General features: G+C 39.0%; 1 protein-coding gene across 3 annotated transcripts in view; it reads left to right on the plus strand.

Annotated features, from left to right (window-relative positions):
- DOCK8 (dedicator of cytokinesis 8) overlaps positions 1 to 25,222 on the plus strand; it is an 88,358-nt gene that overhangs the window by 14,053 nt on the left and 49,083 nt on the right. For 2 of the 3 annotated variants that reach the window (XM_064641078.1, XM_064641079.1), the window contains exons 2-14: positions 4,846 to 4,948; positions 8,441 to 8,616; positions 10,988 to 11,059; positions 14,272 to 14,395; positions 14,604 to 14,816; positions 15,360 to 15,445; positions 16,640 to 16,706; positions 16,955 to 17,104; positions 17,720 to 17,800; positions 18,598 to 18,757; positions 19,359 to 19,498; positions 19,726 to 19,819; positions 20,981 to 21,143. In XM_064641078.1, coding sequence (XP_064497148.1) covers positions 4,846 to 4,948; positions 8,441 to 8,616; positions 10,988 to 11,059; positions 14,272 to 14,395; positions 14,604 to 14,816; positions 15,360 to 15,445; positions 16,640 to 16,706; positions 16,955 to 17,104; positions 17,720 to 17,800; positions 18,598 to 18,757; positions 19,359 to 19,498; positions 19,726 to 19,819; positions 20,981 to 21,143 — 1,629 coding nt within the window. Of the gene's footprint in view, positions 1 to 4,845; positions 4,949 to 4,997; positions 6,525 to 8,440; positions 8,617 to 10,987; positions 11,060 to 14,271; positions 14,396 to 14,603; positions 14,817 to 15,359; positions 15,446 to 16,639; positions 16,707 to 16,954; positions 17,105 to 17,719; positions 17,801 to 18,597; positions 18,758 to 19,358; positions 19,499 to 19,725; positions 19,820 to 20,980; positions 21,144 to 25,222 lie in introns of those variants that run through there. The other variant, XM_064641080.1, reaches the window with a different exon arrangement.

Genomic DNA, 25,222 nt, shown 5'->3' on the forward strand with positions numbered 1-25,222 from the left:
ACCTACAAGATGAATTTAATTTTAAGTACCTCCAGGTGTAGTCTGTTATTTTGGTTATACTGTTGTTTTAATATATTATGCAAACTCTACACTTTGCATTGGAGAGTATTTGTGAAATACATACCCTGTTTCAACTTTTTGTTAGCAGTTACTGAAGTTTTACGTCTACCTGTGGGACAGACACTGGTGAAATTTGGATTAAGCAGCACCAGTTTTGGTTTTGGGTTTTGTTTTGGCTGATTGAGTTTTTTTGGGTGGATCAGGAAGTCTGGTGAGTTCCAGCTTTTTCAATATTTGCATCAGAGGAGTATGTCATCATCATTCAGGTAGGGTCATGACATCATAGAGTGGAACAATGAATTCCAGTTGATGTTATTTTGCTCCAACACCATGGTTCAGCCAAGGACCTAAAACCTCCAGAAGATCCATAGGTTGCTATCATCTCCCATCTTTCTACAGGCTTACACTATTTTTCAACATGCCATGTGAATGGTGATGAACTGTGAATTCAGCAATGATCTTTGTGAAAAAATCTTCACCAAATCTACACCTTTTTAGTTTCAGCTAGTGAAAAGGGACAGCTGTCAATATAGGTGGTCTGTAGAGCTATTGACACTGCTGAGTCCCATTGCTGGTCTTAGAAAGGGTTGCAGTTGCCCAGATGCTATTGCTCCAGGTAGTTCAGAGACATGATTTACACCACTGTGCTCTTGTCACTGTGCATTCTTACTTAGCTACTTACTTGGCTACTTAGTATCACAGAATTGTTTGGGCTGGAAAGTACCATAAAGATCATCTAGATCCAACCCTCCCCTTCATTGCAGGGATACCACCAACTAGATCAGGTTGCTCAGAGCCCCATCCAATCTGGCCTTGAACACTTCCAGGGATGGGGGCATCCACAACTTCTCTGGGCAGCCTGTCCAGTGCATCCCCATCTTCACAGTAAAGAATTTCTTCCTAACATCTATATCTCTATCGGTTTCAAACTGTTCCCCCTTTGTCCTATCACTATTTGCCTGTGTTGCAATCAGATATGTCTATCTCGTATTGGCCTCATAAGCCACCAGCGTGCCTGTAACAAATGTGGATAGAGCCTTCCCAAATCTTCGTTCACGAAGCCTAGCCATGATTTGCCTGTGTGAAAAGTTGCTCTCCCTTCTTTAAACGTGCTTCCTTTAGGTACTGAAAGGCCACAATGAGGTCTCCCCAGAGATTTCTCCAGGCTGAACAATGCCAGCTCTCTCAACCTGTCTTTGGCTGGAGAGGTGCTCCAGCCCTCTGATCACCTCCATTGCCCTCCTTTGGACCTGCTTCAACAGATCCATGTCTTTATTGTACTAAGGACCCCAGACCTGGATGCAGTAGTATAGGCAGGTCTCACAAGGGCATAGTAGAGACAAAATCTCCTCCCTCAACTTGCTGACCATTTACCTTTTGATGCAGCCCAGGATGTGGTTGGCATTCTGGGCCGTGAACACACATTGCCAGCTCATGTCCAGGTTTTCATCCATGAGAATCCCCAATTCTTTCTCTATAGGACTGCTCTCAGTGAGTTCTTCTATCAGTTTGTACTTGTGACTGGAATTGTCCTGACCCAAGGGCAGCACTTTGCACTTGGACTTGTTGAACTTCATGGGGTTCTTGTGGGCCCACTTCTCAAGCTTGTCTGGGTCCATCTGGATGGCATCCCTTCCTTTTGTTGTGTAAACTTCACCACGCAGCTTCATGTTATCTGCAAACCTCCTGTTGATGTCTTGATGAATATATTGAAGAGAACCAGACTGAGCCCTAAAAGACACCACTCCTCACTCGCCTCTGCCTGGAGGCTCCACAACAGCCGTCGACTGCAACTCTTTGGCGATGTCCCTCCAACCAATTTCTTATCCACTGGATAGTCTATCCATCATAGCCATGTCTCTCCAATTTGGAGATAAGATGTCATGTGGGACCACATCGAAGGCCTTACACAAACAAAGGTATATGCCATCCATAGCTCTTTAGTTGTGGACTATTGCAGACACTCCATCATAGAAGGCTGCCAGATTGGCTAGGTACAGTTTGCCCTTAGTAAAGCTGTGTTGGCAGCCCTGGATCACCTCCTTGTCTTGTATGTGCCTTAACATTGCTTTCATGAGGATCTACTCCATGATCTTCCTGGGCACAGAGATGAGGCTTGCCAGTGTGCAGTTCCCCAGATCTTCCTTTCTCCCCTTTTTAAAAAAAAAGAGAGCAATGTTTCCCTTTTTCCAGATAGCTGGGACTTCACCTGACCACCATGACTTTTCAAATATGATGGAAAATGGCTTGGCATCAACATCAGCCAGTTCCTTCCTGTTGCAGTAAGAACTTTTTTTCCTAGTAACTTATTAGCACTTTCTTGCTTCAGTTTAAGCACATTACTTTTTCTCTCCATGGATATGAATTACTCACTGTTTTCTTTACACCTTGCTACCTTTCACATAGTCAAGGACAACTGCTATCTCCCATCATCTGTTTTATGACACATCTGTTTTTTCAGTCTTTCCTCGTGCGTCATCCTTCCCAAAAGTCTTAGCATTCTGACTGCAGTCTTTTGAAGCCTTTTAGATTTTATTGTACCTCACTCTGCGGTGTTATAGGAGTGTAAATCAGCCTAAGCACTGTCTCATTGGCTTAAATTAACAGAAATAACATCACTTTTTCATGCTTGTGGTACTTTGTTAGTAAGTATCCCCATATACTTCCCAGTAAATGGCATGCTATTTTTTTAGGCAGTTAATTTTCCTTTCCTTTCTTACTGTATTTCTTCTCCCTTTCTTCCTTCAGTCACAGGAAAACTATGAAATCAATCAACTGAACTATTCTTATCTGAAAGTCACCATTATAGATTACAAAATTTGTTGTCCATTGGACTGATTTAGTTTGCAGGTTATTTCTACTGGTGAGACAGTGGAACTGATGTCAGTGCTCCTGAGAAATGTATTGCTCTCAATTAGCTGCCCTTGCACAAGCTTTTACCAGACAGCAAATTTGGCACTTCATCCCTATTCGTGCTTCCTCTTGTGTAGTTGAAAATTCATACAGTTTTCTCTTCAAAGGGTCTGATGACCCCATATCTGGTGTAATTCAGGGATGACTTATATAATTGTTTACAGCAGCAACTTCTGCAATAGACTTTTTTACATACATTAAGCCAACATCTGCTAGTACATCTGTTATTTTCATCAGTAACAGATACTTCTACACAAGGTAGAAACTGACTCTGCAGGAAATTAATAATTTTGAATAATTTGAGTTTTGTACATACATTCATTATCAGAGATTATTTGCAGTGGAAAAATGAGTAACAGTACCCCTAATATACAAGCAGGTTGGTTTGGTTTGGTTTGGTTTTTTTTTAATAGGTCAAAGATAATATAAGGAGTGCACAGAATTTGTTACTTTCCCTACATGGCTTTTTGCTTATGTAATTATTGAATATCCTTTAAAAAAATCCCATTTTTATTTTTGGTATGTCAGTGATGAGTAGAAAATTCTCTTCCAAATGGACCTCTTCTCTTTGTAACTCTGGCTTTATTCTGTCTGCAATTACTTCTGCCTTCAGGTTGGAGCGATGTCCCACTCACACCTGGCATGGTCTTTTGGCCTACAAGGAACTACTCTCATTTATGCAACTTTTGTTTTCTCAGTCAGGCCTAATACCTCTAATACCTTTAATACAATACCTTCTGTAAAGTGCCTGTCTCTTAACATGAGCAGAAATGCATTGAACCAAGTTTAGATTTTTGTCATGCTTGCTAAGAAAAGCAGTAGTAAGTGTCACAGAATAGGTACATGAGTCATAGGAATCAGGAGGCCACAGAGGAGAGAAAGTGCAGACCAAGCAGGCAGACTGTCCAGTGGTATCTGGTGCTTCTAAGATGTCTGTTAATGCTTCCTGGAGTTGGAAGAGTCTCATATGACAGGGAATGTCTTTTTACCTCTGTATGTTCCTGTCTCACATTTGACTGCCCTGGTGGGCTGCAGGCTATTATTTTTAATTGAAATCTGCTTAACTGCATTTTGTGTTAAAAGTCTTATCCTGAACACTCATGGTGAAATTGTAGATGTTTTACCATTTCATATCTGATTATTCTTAAACTGATTATTCTAAACTAAATAAATATTAATTTATTAGTTTTCATGAAAAATGACCAAGCTACTCTGATTACTGAATTTTCAGACTGGGTACATTATCATCAACCTGGGATTACTGAAGAATTCTGTACTGGCCTCTTTCTGCTTTCAATGAGATTGGTTAATTAACACTTAAGAAGACTTTCCCTCAAATGTTCAGCTGATACAGTGTAGGCTGATTTTTAAATTCATACTTTGGTTTGTCTTGGGCTTTTCACGGCAAGCTGCATTATTAGCGTGAGTCTGGGCTTACACTGTTCAGTGAGTGGTCTTGTCTTGTTTTTATCCCTTGATCAATTAAAATATTTGCCTCTGTGATGTTCATTTTCCTTCCTCTGCTTTATTATCCTGTATTTCTGCTTTGCAGAAATCTTGCAAGTATTGCTATCTGGGTTGCAGTCACACTTCACTTAAGGGCAAGGTTGTTCTTTCTTGCAGAGCTTTTCCCAGTTGTGAGGGTTGCAATATAGTGATAGAAATCTGTTGGAACAGTGACAGAATCTTAATTATATAGAACTGCATATGTTTTTTAAAGTTTGCATCAACTACAAGACAAGAGGAGTCTAGACCATCACCAAAATAGACTTCTAAACACTGGGACAGGAGACCAAATTGACTAAACTCTGGCATTTGGTATTTGTATGGGAATAATTGTAATTACAAGAATTTTTCTCTGCTTAATTAAAGGCACTCTTCTGCAGAAATAAGAAAGCAATTTACTCTCCAACCAGGCTTTACACAGTTCTGTCAACGAAGTTTAAGCACCCCTGGCTTTTCTGCACTTCATCTGGTAAGTTTTGCGTTTATCTTCTTTAGACTGATTTGGCATCTACATTGCTTGATGGTTTTAGGGTAAATAAAGTGATTTTCTGAAGCTGTCTTGCTTTCCACTATCTTCTCTCTGAAACTGGTAAAAAGTACTGTCAGGTGAGCTGAGGAAATTATGCATTTGAAAAAACTGAGAATGTTCCTTGGAGCCTGAAATAGATAGTCTTTTTGTATATTACTATAAATCAAAGTTAATTAGTAAATGTTGGAGTATATTACATTCTTTCCTTGTTGGAAACATTCAGGTTCATCAAATAAATGCTTTGTGTGGTGATCACAGGTCATTTGCAAAGGGAGGTTGTGTTGCCAGGCAGCAGGTAAGCTCCAATACAGCCTCTCACTCACACCACCACTCTCCTCCTGGTGCGATCGGGGAGAGAATAGGAAGAGTAAAAGTGAGAAAACTCATGGGTTGAGGAAAAGATAGTTTAATAGGTAAAGCAAAAGCCTTGTGCACAAGCAAAACAAAACAAGGAATTCAGTCACCACTTCCCACAGGCAGGCAGGTGTTTAGCCATCTCCAGGAGAGCAGGGCTCCAGCATGCATAATGGTGACTTGGGAAGACAAATGCTATCATTCTGAACATTCCCCCCTTCCTCCTTCTTCCACGGGTTTTATATACTGAGCACGATTCCATATGGTCTGAAATATCCCTGTGGTCAGTTGGGGTCAACTGTCCCGGCTGTGTCCCCTCCCAGCTTCTTGTACATCTCTGCACTGATAGGGTGGTGTGAGGAGCAGAAGTCTTGGCTCTTTGTAAGCACTGCTCAGCAATAATGAAAACATCACTGTGTTATCAAACTGTTTTCAGCATAAATGCAAAACACAGCCCCATAATATTTACTGTGAAGAAAATTATCTGTACCCTTGCCAAAACCCACACAGAGAGAAAAAAGAAAGGTGGAGGCTCAATTATCTTGACTTAATACACCGTTTGCAGGGCTAGCAGCAGGGACAGCACGCTGACTGTTCTTCAGTGCTGTAGAGGAATCATGTTACGTGAGAAATGCCCTGATTGGCATAGATATAATTGAGTCAACTGTTACATGTCTCCAAATCATCTCCAGCCCTATGACACTGCCCTTATGACAAAGGGGAAAAATCCCAGATCTTTTTATTGCCTTTCAGTAGTATAAGTATTCTACAAAAATACTATGGTGTAAATGAAACTAACTACAATTTTGGTACTCTTCCTCTCCCTACCCTTTTAATTTTTATTTCTTTTTGTGAGACCTGGTAAGTAGAAGCAGGAAAAGTCTTTGTGCACCAGTGAATGTGAAAGATGTAGAACACTAGATGTAAGCAGTTGCTTCCTGTGTGTTGGGGCCTCCCGCCACTACTCACTTCCTTAATCTGAAATGCTGTGGTGTCTAACTTGTTCCTTGCGGTTAGAGGCTGGGTTCCTTCTTCTGCATGCAGACAACTGCTTTTGCTCCTGAGAAACTTGGTAACGTTGCGTTTACCAAGTATTACACCGTAGCCGCCATTTTGTGTGCTGTCACAATCTACATGCCTCTAATTCATCATCCTTAAAAAGGTATGTTTGCAGTAATGATTTATGGCATTTTCTGTATAAAATTGTTTTGCACACTTCTATGATGTATGAACAGGAGTGTTGGCTTCTTAGTTAAACCATTATCTCTGTTTCCTTTGAAAATTTGCACCAATTGTTAGGGAGACCATTACCCTCCACCTGCATTTACTTTTTACGCTATCTTTTTTACATTTGTGTCTAATTTACAATAGTCAAAAGTACATATTACTAATGGTTAAAGATTATTGTTAACAGTTGAACTAGAAAAAGAAGACAATGAAATGCGATGGATTTGACTCCTCAGAATGGAAAAGTGTGATTTCTGAAAGGGAGTGCAATGCTTAATTGAAAATTAGATTGAATTAAGCAAAAATATTTTGCATATAAAACATTACATCTTCAGCAACTGAAAAGATGTAGATTATGTACATTTTAAGCAGTTTTACTTTAACCTTTTGGGATTTACTTTTTTAGTAGATCTAAATATATAAGATATATTTATTTTTAATATACTTTATTTATATATTTTTAATATATTTAGATCTATAAATCTCTAAATCTCTAATCTGTACATGTATATACACTAACATGTAATGTTTTACCCACTGGCAGTACAGTAGGAGAGCTTCAGGGATATTATGCTGATAATTAATAAAAAAATAGCAGTAGCCACAGTATCGTTGAATATAAAGGCAATTTTGATATCAGGGACTTCTTTTTCTCACTCCACATCAACAGCACCACAGAGGTATTTTTTGCTACCAGCTTCAGAAGACAGCCTTGTGAAAGGTATTTGGGCTAATCAAAGTGCAAGTGCAATGCAACCCTTGCTCTTTACAGGCGAGGATGATTTGATAGCTAGTGTTTGCTAGAATTCTTCCTCCTAGTATAAAAGTTATTCCAGTGCTATTATTCAAATGCTGTAACTAATTTTCTGCGCTCTTACTATGCTGAGGTTTCATCAGCCTTTCTGGAACTCACAGAACATTAACTGTAAGTTTTCTAAAGCTGTAGTTTTTAGATCTGTTTTTGACTTGTCAAGAAAATCAACTATAAGAGATTTTAGTCTCTGTACTCAACTGGACAGATGTTTTATTTCCTAAAGAGATACACAGTATTTTTATTGACTATACAGCAAGTAAAATAATTTTCAGTTTTATCTGAACACAGAATAACATACACTTATATGAAGTCACATTTATGTGTATATGAAACAACTCTAGGTACCAAATCAAACAAGATTTTCTGCCTCTGTTTTTGACATTAAACAGATTAAAAGAACCAGGCAGCTTAATAGCGTGTGTGAGTGGTAGAGCTTGTACTTGTTGAGCTTTGTTCTGATCAGACATTCTGTGTAAAAATGGCTAATTAAATGTAATGAGATACAACAATGCCATGTGGTGTAGAAATGGTGAATATTTCAGGTTTGCAGTAACAACTTTAGTAGTTCCATGTAATATTTTGCACGTGTACTCCACAAACCCTTGACAAATATGATAAAATTAGAACTCCAATAATATAAAAATCAGTAACATTCTTACTGGAATAGTTAGAAAAAACCAATAGAAATAATAATTTTTTCTGATTTTGAGTATAGTCCTCAACTTTGTTGGCAGTTGAAAGCACACAGTCTTTAGTTGGTCCTTAACTCTGAAGAGTTAACTTCCTTGTTATTCACAGTGTGTTTTGTCTCCTCTCTCCTGTCCATCGGCAGCTCCCTGCCAGCTAGTGCTGTCTGTCACTGTCATTTTGGTCATCTTCTCTTATCCTTTTTTATTCCTAGGTGAGAAGGTTAGAAGTTTGTTTCTGATGTTTAATACATAATGGGACAATCACAATAATTAAATAAATAAGCCTAAATTACACTATCAGGAAAAGCCATCTGTTGCTAAAATAAATGCCTCTTTATTTCTCATTAGCCTTCCTTTTATGACGCAGTAGACCCAGTAGATTTTGAAGGCTTCCTAATGACACAGCTGAACAACTTGGACTCAGAACTAGCACAAGAACTTGGGGATTTTCCTGAAGATGACTTGGATGTTCTCTTTACACCCAAAGAGTGCAGGACTTTGCAACCTTCTGTGCCAGAAGATGGGTAAGGAGAGTTTTTCTCCCTCTGAAATGCAGCAGGTGTAAAAATAGTTTTGAAATGTTGATCCAAACACCTCACTCTACCATCCATCCATCCACTACACAGTTGATGAATGTTTGAACTTTGCCATTGATTCTGTTAGGCCTCTTTGCACGCTTAAAATTAAGCAAGTGTTTACACAACTTCCTAAGCTTGCTGGTAGCGCAGAAATGAGATAGATGTAAACCAGAAATAAGAGTAAAGAAGGGCAGGAGAATAGTATGAAAACTAATTTTTGCAGCTGTGATGCCAGAGATGGAAGTTGATTCTGATCATGTAGTAAGCACAGGATTGAAGGGTTTTACTTTTTTTTTTTCTTTTTTCAGCTTTGTGTTACATGACATTGATCAGATCACTAAGACTCTTTCTCAGTAACTGTCTTGCTTAAATGGGGCGAAATAGTTCATACTTCTCAAGGTTTGGAGAGAAAAAAAAGTGTTAATTTCTAGTGTGGAAGTAATTTTTGGTTTCAGACTGACACTGATAAAATAATTCCACTGCTTTCAACAGCTTCAATTAAATAGGTAGCATGTGCTGACAGTTGCGCTCAACAGTCCTGCAAATATTTAAACAGGCACATCATCAGCAACAGAATTTTTCAGAATAAGAAAATCCATGAGAGTTTTCTGATGTGGTTTAAGTGAGTCTATCATTTGTATACAAAATACTCTTCAAGGACTGTTTCACTGTAAATGGTACCTTTAAGTAGAACCTCAAAGGCCTATTGAATTTTGCAAGCAGTAACCATGAAATAAACTTGAAGTCAGCACCAGTTTAGCCCCAAACTGTTATGTCTATAAAGATGGCTAAGTGTGCAATGTGTTTGGGATGGGGGGTGCACTCCTACCAGTTTATTCAGGAAATGAACAGCACAGTCTATATTCTCTACTGTGTTGAGCCTGAACAATGAAGGGACAAACAGACTTAGTTTATGGTGTCTTGGCTCACAGGGCAGACCTGCATTCCCCTCTGTTCCTGCAAATGCTACAGGCTGCTCTAATTCACCAGCCAGCTGTATAAATTAGAGACCTATACAACAGCAGTATTTGTTCAGTGTTTTCTGCCCAACACACTAAATGGAATGAGGCTAAGCAGGAAACAAAGTTTGTATGATTTTTGCCAGCTGTATGTAAACTAGCTGAGGATCCCTCTCTAAACAAGGTCTCGGTCTGCAAGTCTCTTCTTGGCCCAGTGCAATTCTCAGGAAGTTCAGGAGAGCAAAGGCAGTAGAGATGAGGTGTCACACTAGGTCACCTGAAAATCACACAGTTCCTAGGGGATTGTCTAACCTTTGCAGAAAAGGTGATTTTCACCTGAATTTACTCACAGAAAAAGTTCCAATCTTTATAATGAATTCTTGTTTTCCTGTGCATTGGAGAGAGAGAATTGATGTGGGAGACAGTGAATATTTTGCTGCTTGAAGTTCCCATTTATTTAAATGATGAACAAAAATATTTTAAAAAGTATCCAGCTTTTGAAATTAGATCTGAAATATTTTTCCCTGTTTCCAAGGTTACTTCCCAACATGCCTGATGTTTGAAACAACCTGATGTTTGAAAATTATCTGTTTGTTTTTCCAATAAGAGAACGTGTAGAGTCATGCTGTACAATCAGTTTTAAGCCTGATTTACACCACAGAGACATTAAGGGGTTTTTTTATGCAGCAGCTTGCCATTTAGCTGTTCACATTGCTATCACTGATATTAGTGTTTTCACAGAAAATCCTGATCAAGGATGCAAGGATATGTTAGGGAAGATGAGAACAAAGAAGGAGCATGCACCAAAGATTGGCCTGCAGGCAGTGCAGTCTTTGATGTCTTTGCGCACCGAGAGCAGGAAGCAGATATCACTGACCGAACTGGGTTAACATGCTGCCTGCTTGCAAACATACCTCCCACCCAAACCAGATACAGAAACCACGGTGGCAGGGGCACAGAGCAGCCTGGCATCAGCCAAGCCTCTGTCCTGCACACATGAACCCACATCAGCTGTTACCCGATCTTGGTAATCAGTTGCAAATCTATTACATGTTCTGTATGGAAAGTGTATTTTGCAGCAACATCAATATTATATTTATGAAATAAATAGTGTGGCACATGGTTACCTCAGTGTATGTTTGTAAATTTATAAACGCAGTAACAAAAACATGCATCAGGGAATTCATGCAGTACACAGAATTTTTTGAACGTCAAACGATAGTTTAGCAGTAAAATAAATACACAGAAGAGGACTAATAGAGAGTCCTTTTTCTGAACAGCATGTTTATATAAATTTCTTTGTCCTGAAAGTATGACTTAGGTGCTAAAATATTTACAATATGTTGCTTTTTCCACAGGGTTGAACTGGACTCACATGTCAAAGACTGTGTTCAGACATATATCCGTGAGTGGCTGATTGTGAATCGAAAGTAAGCTACATATAATTAAATAAAATCAAAAATACATTCCATCTTATTTATCAGAGAGGAGATCTTGCTGTTATAAGTAATCCTAAAGACTGATGTTTTTAATCAGTGGTTGAAGACAAGAACTGACTTTTCATTGAGCTATTGCATCTGCTTCTTAATTATCAGGCACTCTGGGAATTAAGTAGGAAGAAATTCACATCAACTTATATAATGCTGATTTATCTAAATCAGGAATACTAGTACAATGTGATCCCACTAAAAGGAAAGATAACAGGGATAAAGATTACATTTGCGTGCTTTTCTCCTATCCATGCCCTGAAAATTCAACACAATCTGATTTCTAATGGTGTCTGAAAACTCAAGGACTATGGGCTTTCCCAGCAGTGACTGAGCGTATTCATGGGATTATTAGTGTTATAGCCTACTTTACTATTTTACGTAAGTAAAAAAAATTATTTCTGCATTTGAGGTCAGTGTAATTCAACACACAGAACTGCATCTGTAGGCTTTCTAAGTGACTTAATTTCCTTTCATTTACCATACTATATTATATTATATTATATTTTCCATTACATATTTTAAATGTGAAAGGCGCTCTCAGTCAGTGTTTTCTATGCAAGGTTGCCTGTCCCCAGACTCTTAGGGGAATCTGGGGAATGGGGATATCTTGCCTTCTTCCCTGTCACCCCATCTTGTTCTTCAGAAAGAGGGTTTTGGAGCTCTATTTTTCTGTAACACTTCCATTCATCCCCTCATGCACTCATAGCCTGTTCTCAAGAAGCAGTAGAAGCAGGTGATAGTGGAGTGCTGCCACATTTGCTGCCATTGTGTTGTGCCCCTTCACCCGCCCTTGCTGCTCTCTGCTTTTCTAACGTAATGTACATCAGCAGTCAGTGCTGTATGGGTTGACTCCTGGTTATTGTAAAGGAATTGCATTGTTTAACTGTGCAGCTTGTGCTCCTCAGCGGAGCAGCTGCTGAGGGTTATCAAGATACTTCCTCCGGGGGCGCTGATGAAATTGATTGAATTCTCAGAACTGTTTCACAGTGAGTCACCAAAAATAGGCTCATGGGTTTTGCGGGCTCTCCATCTGTGCTGCTCTTTCACACAGCATTGTTCTGAGCACACTGTAAAGAGCGAGTGTGCAGCTTTGTTTGTGCACTTTGTTGAGTGAACAGTAAAGTAGGTAAGGTGAAAAATAGAACATAGCTGTTTCTGCATTTAGATGTACTGGTAGAAATGTGAATGGAACCATAGAAATACACATAGGTGGAAAGTTTTGTAGCGTATTTCATTCATTCAGATAAGGTAAATTTGCATTCAGAAACTTTTTTTGCAGTGGACTCTGTGGTAAACATGATGATGGACTGTGCCAGAGAGCTGAGCTTTGATGGCTGTGGCTAACAATGCAAGCAAGTTATTAAAAATTGGGAAGAACAAGACAGTGTCAAATATGCTGTAGTGGCACATAAAAAAATTATAGATTGTTATTGGTAATCTCATGTTAGTGCTTGGACACTATTCTCAGAACAGGAAGGAGAAGAAAAGATATCAAGAGAGGAGTGAGAAAAAAAGTAATTATAGAAGGCTTTCCATTGTCTTGAGAAAGGCTGGAAAAACTGGTGTTACCTACATAGGAAGCAGATTCATAGGATAGGTTGCTGATTGGTGAGCTATGGATGAGAGGAGTGCGTAAGTGATTTTCATGCATTCATGAATGAGAAGGTTCAGAACAGGAGACTGAGGAATCTTCAGTGAGTGGCGTGAGCAGAGGTGGTCCTTGTGCCCGAGAGCAGAGAGATATGTGGCAGAGAAGCTGGACACAGGTGGAGTCCATGTGTTTTTGCCAGAGGCTGCATGGGGGGCTTGTTCCTGTGCCTGTCTGTTTCTCCTTTCAGTTGTCCTTTGTTCCTTTTCCTCATTCCATTTACTTAATTCAGTGTGTGGCAATTAAATTGACATGTGTGGTAAAAGCATGCTTTGCCACTTGGTGAGTTTTAATTGCTACCATGCTTTTCAAAATAAATAAACAATATAAATAAATTTTCCAGGAGTACTTTAGGGGAAAGGCATCTCTACTGTAGCTTGTAAACCAGAGGCAAAGTGTGAACTCAGGTACATAAATTTCTTGATTAATCGTTTGCCACTAGAGGTAGTGAGAAAATTATCTACACAACCTCTTTTGGATGCTTAAATACCTTAAAGTCATGCAGAATTCCTGTCTTCCATTCTGGAGTATTATGGTGGCTCCAAAACAAGGTCACATCCAAGGAGAGCTGGGATTGTCTCTTTTATGACTTCAGTTTTCATTGCAGTGAACTGGTAAATGATTAAAATGCAAACAATTAAAACTAAAACACATCAGAGCATATAATTCAGTTACTCCCAAAATGTAATAAAAAAAGGTGTCTCCATGATCAATAATTGCTTATTGTGGCTTCTTTATGAAAGTACTCAAATGTTTAGCCATCGCCTTGGGAGGGCAAATGAACAAAGCAGGATCATGTAACTAAGGTGGCTGATTGTAAAAAGGCCATCAAAGGATTTAGCAAATTGTATACTAAAGTGAAAGAAGCAGAGCTCTGGGTGCATCTGGTATCTTTTTTTTCAGGATTTTCCGTCTGCCTCAAAAATGGAACTTGATATTGGTACCTTGCTGCAAAATTTTGCAAAGTTGCCAGCAGAGAGTGTTACATTGTGCCATAGCAATAGCCCTCTTCAAAAACGGGCATTGTTTGAAAGGTGTAGATTGTTGCCTGTTTTTAACTTGGGATGCTAGCTAGGTCCAGGATAAGAGCACCAAGCTTTTGGATGTATAATTGCAGAAGCAGATCCAGCCAAAAGATAAGTGATCCAAATCCATGTTCTTAAGGTCACTGAAATAATCACTGTGTCTAATGAGGAGATCAGGGCTGAATTTGTACCTGGGTCTGGTTTTGGTGCTGTCTCAGGTTCGTGGTCTTTGCAAAAGTGATCTGAATGAATTTTCTTCCTTTTAAAACTGTTCTTAATATACGTGATAGAGTTGCAGTGGTGTGTTAAAAGAAATTAAAGTTTTGAAATGTCACATTTTTGCATAAAAGCTGTGCCGTGCTGCTCTTTTGCAGAACAATGTTTACAGTTCTTTAATATTTTTTCTTTGTCTTTTCTGTTTTATTTTCTCTTAACTCCTCCTCATGATATCCTGACTTTCTTGGGCTTGTCTGAGAAAGGAACCAAGGCAATTCAGATACATGTAGCCTGAAAAATAGGGGATCCCGAAAAGATTTTCACAAGACGCTTCAAAAACAAACCTTTGAATCAGAAACACTGGATTCTGGCGATGCAAGTTTCCAGGTACTTTGGGAGAAGTAACCAAATACTGCAGCTTCCCACAAAAGAATCATCCCAGGATCTCTGTAATGGCATCAAGCGGAGCACCATGCTCGCCATTAGGCCTCATGGCAGAGGCGGCGTTGAGATCCCCTCTGCCAGACCACCAAGAGTCGTTCCCTGGCACCCTGGTGCTCAAGCCACAGCTTGCCATTTTGCTGCTTTCCAACAGGTGGGACCCCAACACGTCCATGCTCTCCCTGAGGAGGCCTCCAGGACGACCCTTGCCTCCTCTTACTTCGAGCTCCGCAGCCTGCAGCCAGACCCCCGCTTGGAGAATCTGCTGCGGCACGTCAGCGCTGAGGAGTTTGAGAGGCAGAATGAGGAGGCACGGCGCACCAACAGGCACCCCGAGCTCCTCGCCCTCTACCCCTCTGTGGATGAGGTGAGCTGGGAGCCTGGCTGTCCTATTGGTTTTCCCCAGCTGGCTGTCCTGGCTTTAGTCAGGTTAAAGCTGCACCACAGTTCAAACACAGGGTTTATGGCCTGGATAGGTGTCTCCCTTGGATAAAAACAGGGTGAAGGCATGTTGTCATGGGCTCCTGTCAGCTGTCTTCAGTTTTCATGGGGGGGGTTTGAACTTGGACTCGCAGTGTTGCCTGAGGCCCCGTTATACCCCTCTCAGTGTGGGTCAAGCCACATGCTGGTGATAGGGCTATGTGAGGGTGTTACCCTTCCCTGTAACTCTCACTGGGGGTCCAGAAGTGTAAATATTTGGTGTAAATGCCAGATGGGGGTCAGGAATGTAAATATTTAGAAATAGTAAATCAATTATTTTTCATCTCTGGAGAGATTAAATGCCCACTGAGTGGGGGAAGGTGCTAGTCTGTAGCAGCAGCCCTGCTACCATTACATAAAGGTTTTATCCAAGTATGTAAATTTACAGTTGTTTTGGTTGAGTATTACTATAATTACTGCGTAATTATAGGAAGATGCAGTGGAAATACGGCCAGTGCCGGATCGCCCGAAGGAACATCTGGGCAACAGGATTTTGGTGAAGCTTCAGACTCTGAAGTAAGTATCCTTCACAAGCTTCAGTCACCATTTCTCAGAAATTCTCTGCCCACTGCGACACCACTGCAGGTGTCCTGTACAGCAATTCACATGCTCACGTGTTCTTCCTTAGGGTAGCAGAGGACTATTTCTGTCCCTCTTTACAGAACTCTTTAACTTGTCAGGGTGAAAAGGAGTTGGGAGTGAGCCCAAATTATATATTTCAAACAAATCAGATTGGTTCCTACACACTACTGGACTTCTGTCATGGTTTCACCCCTGCTGGCAACCAAGCCCTACGTGGCCACTCACTCACTCCCCCACCAGTGATACTGGGGAGAGAATCAAAAAGCTAGAAAACTCATCAGTTAAGGCACAGACAGCTTAGTGGGAAAAGCAAAAGCTGCATATGCAAGCAGAGCAAAAGGAAAGGAATTAACTCACTGCTTCCTGTGCAGGCAGGCATATCCAGGAGAGCAGGGACCCATCACATGTAACAGTTATGTGGGAAGACAAACATCATCACTCCAAACATCCCCTCCTTTCCTCCTTCTCCTCCCCGCTTTTTATACTGAGCATGATGTCATACCTGGAATATGGTGTGGAATATCCTTTTCATCGGTTGGGGTCATCCGTCCAGGCTGTGTCTCCTCCCAGCCTCCCATGCACCCTAGTCTCCTCACCATCATGGCAGTATGAAAAGCTGAAAAAACCTTGGCTCTGTGCAAGCACTGCTCAGCAATAACAAAAACTTTTTGGTTTTGTTATTATATATTATATATATAATATAATATATATAACATCCCTATATTATCAACGCTGTATTCAGGACAAATCCAAAACACAGCCCCACACCAAGCACTGTGAAGAAAATTAATTCTACCCCAGCCAAAACCAGCACAACTTCATACACAGAAAAAAAAGAGCAAGAAAGATACAATAATTTTAATTGATATCTGAGATCAGTTTCTGTCAAATTTAGAAAATACGTAGAATGCAGTTTACTTCCATTCTTTTCCTCTTTAAATCTTATAATATAATGCACTAATAAAAAAATCCTCCACACTTGGAGAGAGCTGAGGTCTGGAACTAAGTATTTCTCCTTATTTTCTAACAAAAGTGCCAGTCAAAATAAAGCCCTTTTATTTTTTTTTTATTATTCATAGCCGCAGGAGTGCAGTATCAATCAGTGTCTTGTGTGTCTGTCCCTAACAGGTTTGATATAGAGATCGAACCTTTATTTGCATGCATAGCTCTCTATGACATAAAGGAAAGAAAAAAGGTAAGTGTGCATACAATATTTTTGTGGAGTTGGCTTGGGTTTTTAGCTCTGGAGTAGTAATTTAGGAAACCTTACAAAAAAATCTGCAACTGTTTCACACGTGTAGTCTGATCCATGATTCCTTTTATTTAGTCAAGGTCACATGCTTGCAGTTGTTTGTAGTTCTAGATACTGCTTTTGACTTGTTTTAAAATAAAATTTGAAGCACTTTTTCTCTGCAATGTATTTTAATCCTTTTTCTTTTCAAGATCTCAGAAAATTTTCATTGTGACCTCAACTCTGACTCATTAAGAGGATTCTTGCGTTCTCATACACCCTCCATTGACTTGTCTACTCAGGCAAGATCAGCAGTATTTTCTGTCACATATCCTTCATCAGATATATATCTGGTAATAAAGGTATGTTACAGCGCTGCTTCAACACTGTCCTTCCAGTTTTCAGCTGTGCCTGTTGTCTGAGTTCATGAAGCCAACAAATACGGGTTTCCTCTAGATGAGATGAATTCTAGTAGTTTTTAATAGTATCTGTGCAGGTGTCCACTTGGTATATCTCACTTTAAAGCTTAGAAGTTATATCGATACCCTGTCTTCTAGTTATACAAAATACTTAGAATTTCCTATCTTTGCCAAAAGGAAATTAAAAGTATAGTGAAATAAGACACTTTTAAAAATTTTATTTACATTCTGTGGAAGTTTTTTGGCTCTGATTTATTTCTCTTTGCATCATTTTGTGTGTTTAATTCTGAAACTGATTTAACCTGAACCACTTAATTTAGAATGTGTTAATTTTCCTGATTTCAGTGAAAATGCCGTAGTAACTGATTGACAGTGTTGTCACATATATCTTTTCTGCCCTCCAACAGATGGAAGACTAAGAGGTCTAGTATCAGTCACTCCATAAACATTTTGTGTTGTACATTTAGGCAGGCTATTTCATATTGCTAGAGAAACAGTATGTTACTATTTGGGTGATGTTTTTTGTTTGTGAGTGTCTTATTTTCCTGTTTTTTGTAGATAGAAAAAGTGCTTCAGCAAGGAGAAATTGGAGACTGTGCAGAACCCTATATGGTTCTTAAAGAAAGTGAGGCTGGCAAGGTAAGTAAATAACTATAAAGAATGTTTGGATGAAAAAATGCATGATCAAGGTGAAAAAAACCCCAAACAGATAAAGATCAGACCCTTTGGAATAGGACAGAATATCAGAAACACTGGAGGGGAAGCCAGTTAGTGCATCCATGGTTTGGTGTCTGTGACCAACAGAAGTCAGGAGAAGGGAAGGTGCATTTTCATTACTGACCCCTTTGGAAATTAATGCTGACAAAGTCTTGAGTTATGAAGCAGGTAGGGGTGAGCAAAGGAGATGACTAGAATGTAGAATTCACAGAAATATTTGTACCTCAGAGACATGTTACTGGTTTGGTTGGGCAGACAATCTGTTGTGGTGTGCAGTGGCTAGTTCAGTACTGTCATTCATAGATAATATGAGCTCTATTCAAGGAATTCATGGTCACTTACCTCCATGGAACAGGCTGAAACTGTTTGTTGGACTTCCACATGTCTCGCCTTTAGAATATTGCTTTCAATAGCAGTAGAATATTTTTTCAATATCTGATGAAAGACATAGAACCTGCTAATGTTTAATGGTGATAGTTCATACTGGACTTGTGGGTCACTCCATAAAGATCAGATGCAAATGAACTCATTGAAAAGAAATCTAATTGAATGTACAAATCAAAACAGCTACAATTCTGACAGTGATGTAGCAAGAAAACATGAGAGATAGCTGCAAATTATTTACTGAACTGCAAATATGTAATTTACATTTTTATCTATGGTAGCATTACAATAATTGATAGCTTTTTTTTTAACAGTCATTATTTTATTTGTCTTAGACAAAAGAAAAGATTGAAAAACTGAAAGCGCAAGCTGAATCCTTTTGTCAGCGGTTGGGGAAATACAGAATGCCATTCGCCTGGATTCCCATAAGCCTAACTAATTTCTTCAACCTTTCAACGCTTGAACGAGAAATACCTGACACTGAAGGTTTAAACGGTAATTGTCCAACTTTTCTAAGTAATGCAAAATTACTCTTCAGTAGGACTGAATATAGGAAACAATGTCATTCTCTCTAGCATCGAGAGTGAATAACAGATTCAAAGTCACATCTTCTCAATCTTCCTTGTCAGTGCTACAACCACTTACAAGTCAATGTCCTCACTGTTTCATCTCTGCATATTAATTTTTGTGTCTGCTAAATATTCTTTATTGGTTTAGACCTGATTTTCACTGAACACTGGCTTTGTAGTAGTAAAACTCCCTTTACCACATGGAGTTCGTTAGCTATACTGTGCAATCAAAATACCTATCATCTTAGTTTCTAGGGTATTCAGGACCATTGTTTGACACCATTGACTAATGTGCTTCATAACCCATGAACTAAAAATTTAAGTAAACTTGTGCTCTGCAGCAGAAATAATGTCACTTCTGTAGGTGTGTCCACTATTTCACATAGTCTGAAATAAAAGTGCAATGTTTTAGGTACTCTATCCTCTGATGTTGCTGGGAAGTTGTGGTTTTCTAGGTATTCTTGTAATCTTTGTACTGCAGCAAAAGCAAAAAGCAAGATGACGTTTCATTTAATTTCCATTTGAAGGGAAGGGGTCCACTAGTGACAAGAGGGCAACGCTGCTGCAGGCAAGAAGGCCTTCTGAGAGAAGTCTCAGCTCAGAGGACAGCTATTCAGCATCCAATTTCAAAACAATCTCTCTGACCCTTGGCACCTTCTTTAAACAGGTACTGGATTCTCTTTCTGTTTTCCTTAGAGATTTTTCATCTATGTAATGTGAATTGTGTTGGGAAAAATTACCAGTTGTATTTGTGTGGGGACAGAGGATAACATGTCAGGTACACAGTAATGCACTTGCTTTGCATGCCTCAGGAACAGAGTTCACTTACAAACCTTTTCTTAGTGTTATGGAGTGTTGTTATAAAGGTACTGATTTTTGTCTTTCTCCTGGTAGGAGGGAGACAGGCTCAGTGATGAAGATCTGTTCAAATTTTTAGCTGATTTCAAAAGATCATCTTCCTTGCAAAGACGAATTAAGACTTTACCAGGTATGTAGTTAATTGTGGATGGAAAGGGTTGTGTGTATTTTTCTCCCCTAAATTGTTCTGTAAATTCCAACCCCAAAATATAATTAACTTGGGTATAAAGCCTATAATGGGTGCCATTTAGGAACTTCCTGGGTTCCCAGTATCAACCTGAACACAGATGATTTTGAATTTTTTTTTCTGCGTGAATTAGTATGCAGAGTTATATTTAGCTTGATATTCTAAAATTATTTGCTTTCCTTGCTAATTTACAGTGTATCTACTGGATGTCTTTTCTTATTGTTCAAACTGTTTGAAGACAGTACTTTAAAGCAAATTTCTAAGATCCTTGTCATTTCCCTTCAATACTTTGAAATGGCTTATATTTTGTAGAGAGAGATTAAAATGTATACACTGTTCATCTTAGTTTGGTATTTGAGTCAGTGTTAGTTAGCAAAGTAGAGCTGCAGAGACAGTGTTTGGCTACTGTCAAACCCCTGATGAGCTTAATTTTTCATTTTATATAAATTACAGCTCAGGCACTTCTTGGTCACAGAGGAGCCTTAAAAAATATGAACTGAGGGCAAAGCTGCTTTTCCTTTCTAACTGATTGCCAGAAATGGCAAGTCTGAGCTCCACAAACAGTTTTCAGTTATCACAGCACAGAATTTAAACAGACAGTCTGTTGATACTTGGGTAAATGTTATCAGTATTAACTGTTTAACTGCTGACCACTACAAACCTGGCTGTCCTGGTGGGTGGTGTCTAATTTGGCAGAGATTAATCAGAGCAGAATCTGAGGGTAGCGAGTAGAGTGAGAGAGAACTGTATTAGACAGCAGCCCTTTTATCTTTATTTGTCTCCCAGACAAATGTTGTATTATTTGTGTGTAAAAGATACTAGAATATCAACCCAGCATATAGTATTCCTTCCTTTTTTCTATTTACTTGAAATAGTACAGGGTAGGCATAAAAGGCCATATTTTGTCCTGATGTAAAGGGATGTGTGTAGGCTACTTCCTCTGTATTCTTTCTACACTTATGCTTTCCTTCTCATGCAGCCCAAGATCCAGTTCTTATTCCTGCACTGTTGCTATATAACGTCTTATATTGTTTTCATCTTTCTTTTATTATACATTGATTATTTTTTATATTTTTACTGAGATTTTGTGATTTAATTTTAAAGGAACACTTAAACTGGAGATTTCCCCAGCTCCAGAAAACCTTAGTTATTGTCTGACACCAGAACTTCTACCAGTGAAGCCATTTCCAGAAAACCGTAATCGTCCCCACAAAGAGATTTTGGAATTCCCAGTTAGAGAAGTGTATGTTCCCCATACCATTTATAGGTAAGAAAGAATGTATATTTTTTAAATTTTTAAAGATCTATTTTAAAAAATAATTGTGACTTAGTTTTTTTTCAGAAATAGAAACTAAATATATATATAAAAAAGAAAGACTGTGCATTAGGCTGACAATTTAATCGTATTAGCTATTTGAAGATAAAATACATGCAGAATATTCCATAATGTATTTATTAATCTAATTGTGTTATCCCTTGAAAATTTTTCTCTTTCTGTTTTTCTCTCTTTCTCTTTTTCTCTCTTTCTCTCTTGGAGTCTGAGATTAAACTAAACTATGCAAAGTAACTCTGAATTTAAATAGAGCCACATATGAAGTGGTTTTGTTATTTTATTCCCTTTCCTCTAATCTGAAAAGTAGAATCATCCTCTCTTATTTAAGCAATTTAGTCATAACTGATTCTCATGGCCTCGTAGTGTGATACAGCTGATTTAATGTTTCCTAATTTTTTGATTGTAAGTTCTGCAAACCATTGCTATGCATGCAGACATTAAAAAGAATGAAAAATGAATAAAATAATTACCTGTTTTCTATCAACATTACCATGAATATAGAAATGTACTTGAATACCAAATAAATGAAAACCTATAAAAATACAAACTGGCATAACTATACCTGTGCAAATGTCCAGACAAATACTAGTGAAACACCTATCTTCAGTTTTTCTCCTGAATCTTTAGAAGAAATGCAAAGGTTGTGTTTACTTCTTTGTTGTTTTTTTTTTTTGCCAAAGTAAGGTATTTCAGAGGAAAAAAAGTCTCCTTTTTTTCTAATAATAGCGTTTTCCTTTGTGATAGGAGAAGTGGAGTCTTCTGTTATAGTCTTTGAACTCAGCTCTTGCTAGCTTTTTTTACTGGTGTAATGCCATTATTTTAAATGATGCTATTTCTGATTTATGCCAGAGAGACCAGCCAGCCCACTGTCTTTGTGCCCTGTGAAATTGAGCACTTCTTTTTGTTGTGTACTTATATTTCTTTAATAAAAATACTTCCCTGAAAATGTCAAAACATTCCAAGATTTATTTCTTTCATACCCTTCTATTTTTAATAGGAAAAAATCATATAATTTAAAGGTTGTTTGTCATTTTATTTTCTCATTAAGTATAAATGAAAATTATGCTGTTTACTGCCACTATGAAATGTTGGTGCTGAGGAAGAGGGATTTGTCACACCACTTCAGCAGTAACTCAGCTTAACCAGCACAGAAGTCCTCTCTTTAATGGGGAAGTGGCTAACACTTCGGGGATTTTTAGAGGAAGGGGGAAAAAAACCTTTCCTTTGCTGTTTTGTTTCATTTAATTGCAAACCACTCAGTGCTGCGCTCAGACTTGCTGTAGTCTACAATGTGAGCTGAAGGCCTTCCACTTTGGTGGTAGTCATTCTACCCCATTCTTGACTAGTTTGGGATGAGGAAAGACTATTGGTGTATAATGGTCTCTCATTCCTGTTACTGCTGTCACAACATTATCTACTCTTTTCTGCCTCTCTGCCCGTGGAATCCAGAGATAGCATAGTAGCCCTATGAGTCTTCTGCAGGCCCATTGGTCATCTCTTCAGGTGATTCAAAATTTTAGCAGCGTGAGAAAAATCATTCAGATGCTTATCCAAATTATCTATAGTAAGATACAGAATATATGACACATACCCACCCTCTTGAATGTGACAAGTTGAAGTTCTGTCATTGTGCTGACTAGAGCAGGTTTCCATATTTAGTTAACTCTTTATGATGTGCATTTTAACTTTCAATTTTTTTTTTTCCCTGAAGATTCCTCACCAAAAGTGTAGAGGAATCAGTGAATAATGAAAATTGTAACTAATGGATGTATCAGTTTTTGTTTCTAGTACCATAAGTTTTACATGTCAATGTTAACCCATCCATCATTGTTCACCTGCAGGACATTTCTGGTTTGTTTCGATAGGAGACACTTGCACATATGCTGTATTTTGTTATGTATGGAATCTTGTCACAGTCATCAATGAACATGCCTACTATTCATTGGAAGTTTGAGATGCGCTTGTTGATACCTCACACAAGGTGTAATCTAGCAAGGGGAAGGATTTTGTTATGTCACACATATGAACAAGCAATATTTACAAGTAGGAATATTCAATGAGAAGGGTCACAGACTTGAAACTCTGAATAGATTTTATTTTGGCAGAAGATAGGTCTGCATTGCTTTGCCCATAGGAAGTGATCAAATCACTGCTAAGTCCCATGAAAGTGTAGGAAGGTCAGCAAATTTGAGTGAGAATTGCTGCATGGTGTCCTGTACGAGGCTGGGTGGGCCCTTAGCTTTCTCCGCAAGTAACTGATTCTGAAATAGCCTCTTCTCTATCATACATCTGCTGGGTCAGTCTCCAACCCAGAGTAGCTGTCTGGATCTGTGTCTCACCCAGGACTCTGCTGGCCTTTGGGACTCTGTTCTCAGTGATGTTGGGTACTCTGCCATGGCTTTTTTAGACTCATGCTGACCCCTGAATGGCTCTCTTGCCTTTTAAGCACATCTAACTATATCTGGAGGTAGAACTCTGCACTTTCTGTATGGGGAGTGAGGGGAGAAATTTAATCACGCTGAACAAAAGTAATTTCTGTGGCATGTTGTTTGAATATTTCTGCTCAGTGAAGAACCTCAAGGGAAACACAATGCCTCCTGAAGCTCACTACATCCTTATGGGTATCCTAGCTGTCCTGTTATTTAAAAGACAGCAGTATTTGCTGCCCCAATGCCCCTGCTAACTGCCATGTGAAATGCTCGTCTTTGCTTCCTCTCAGGCTTTTGGAGTTTATGGATGCTGGCAGGCAGTAGGACTTAGGCAGTGGTCAGCAGTAGGTCTACAATTCATGCCTGTGTCAGGGAACCTCTTTTGATCATCTCCTCACCTTTCTGCTTTAGAAGTCAGCCATCACTTTCATCTCTTCAGGATATCCAGTCAGCATTTATCTCTATTCTTCTTCAGTGCTGATGTGTTTAATACACATGTAAGCAAAATCTTTAAAACTGCTTGAGCATAAATGGCACCAGCTTTAGCTTTTCAGTAGAGTACTTACTGGAATAATGCTTCCTTGGTTGTGTAGTCAGCAAAGAGCTCTCTATGTTTTTACATATCTTTAATCTCAAGCCACGTCTAAAGGTAAAATCCAGTGCTCAGGTACATTATATGGATTTGTGACATCTTGTCCCAGGCTGCAGATTAATGAAGCAATGCCTGGATTATTCAGCCTCCCCTACATGTATTTCTTCACCTCTGGCAGATGTAATATTGACAATATCCTTCATTTAATATGTCATTCCCCCGAGTATAATTCAGTGGAGGTTACCGATATATTTCTCTCTTTCACTTAGCTTTCCTTAACATCATATTGGAGAGAGTTTGGCAAAGCAGAAATTGCACTTGAGGTGGTAAGGAAGAAAGTGCATTAGTGTGACAGGCAGGAGTACCATTCTGAAGGAAGGGAAAGGCACGTTACATGCTATTTTTTTTTGCTAAGGCATGCCATGGCCCATATAGGGTATGTTGGTTAAAAGAAGTAGCTTGGACTGTGTAGTATCTGTTGTGACACATTGCAATAAGGAGAATCAACAAGAGTTTTCCACGTCTTGGAATAATGGAAAATGGACTGTCTGACTTAAGGGCAATATTCTCCAAAGCTGCTCACCCTTGTCAGCTGACAATGGTGCTGAGGAGATGTCTGGGATAAGAACAGAGCGATTCTGTGTGCAGCTTCTGACTGTCACAAACAAAGAGAAAGCATGAAAACCCATGAGAAGTCCTCATTGTTTCTCACTGAAAGCCAGCATGCTCCCACCAACACTAGTCTTAGTCCTTACACTTGGAGGATGAACAGTGAAAACCCTATACCAGACTGGGAAAACAAGACACTAAATAGACATAATCATGATTCCAGAATGTATGTGTAATCCAGGCTTACCTGAAATCCCATATTTGCCATAAAACTTTACTGGAGAAAAATCTTTCTATTAGCATTTTGACTCTTCTACTAGAATTGTTGGGTTTTGAACTTGGAAGACTATCTACGCTGCCAAATTCCTCACAGAAATTTGAAG

This window comes from Pseudopipra pipra, chromosome Z, assembly GCF_036250125.1.
Source record: "Pseudopipra pipra isolate bDixPip1 chromosome Z, bDixPip1.hap1, whole genome shotgun sequence".
Lineage (NCBI taxonomy): Eukaryota > Metazoa > Chordata > Aves > Passeriformes > Pipridae > Pseudopipra > Pseudopipra pipra.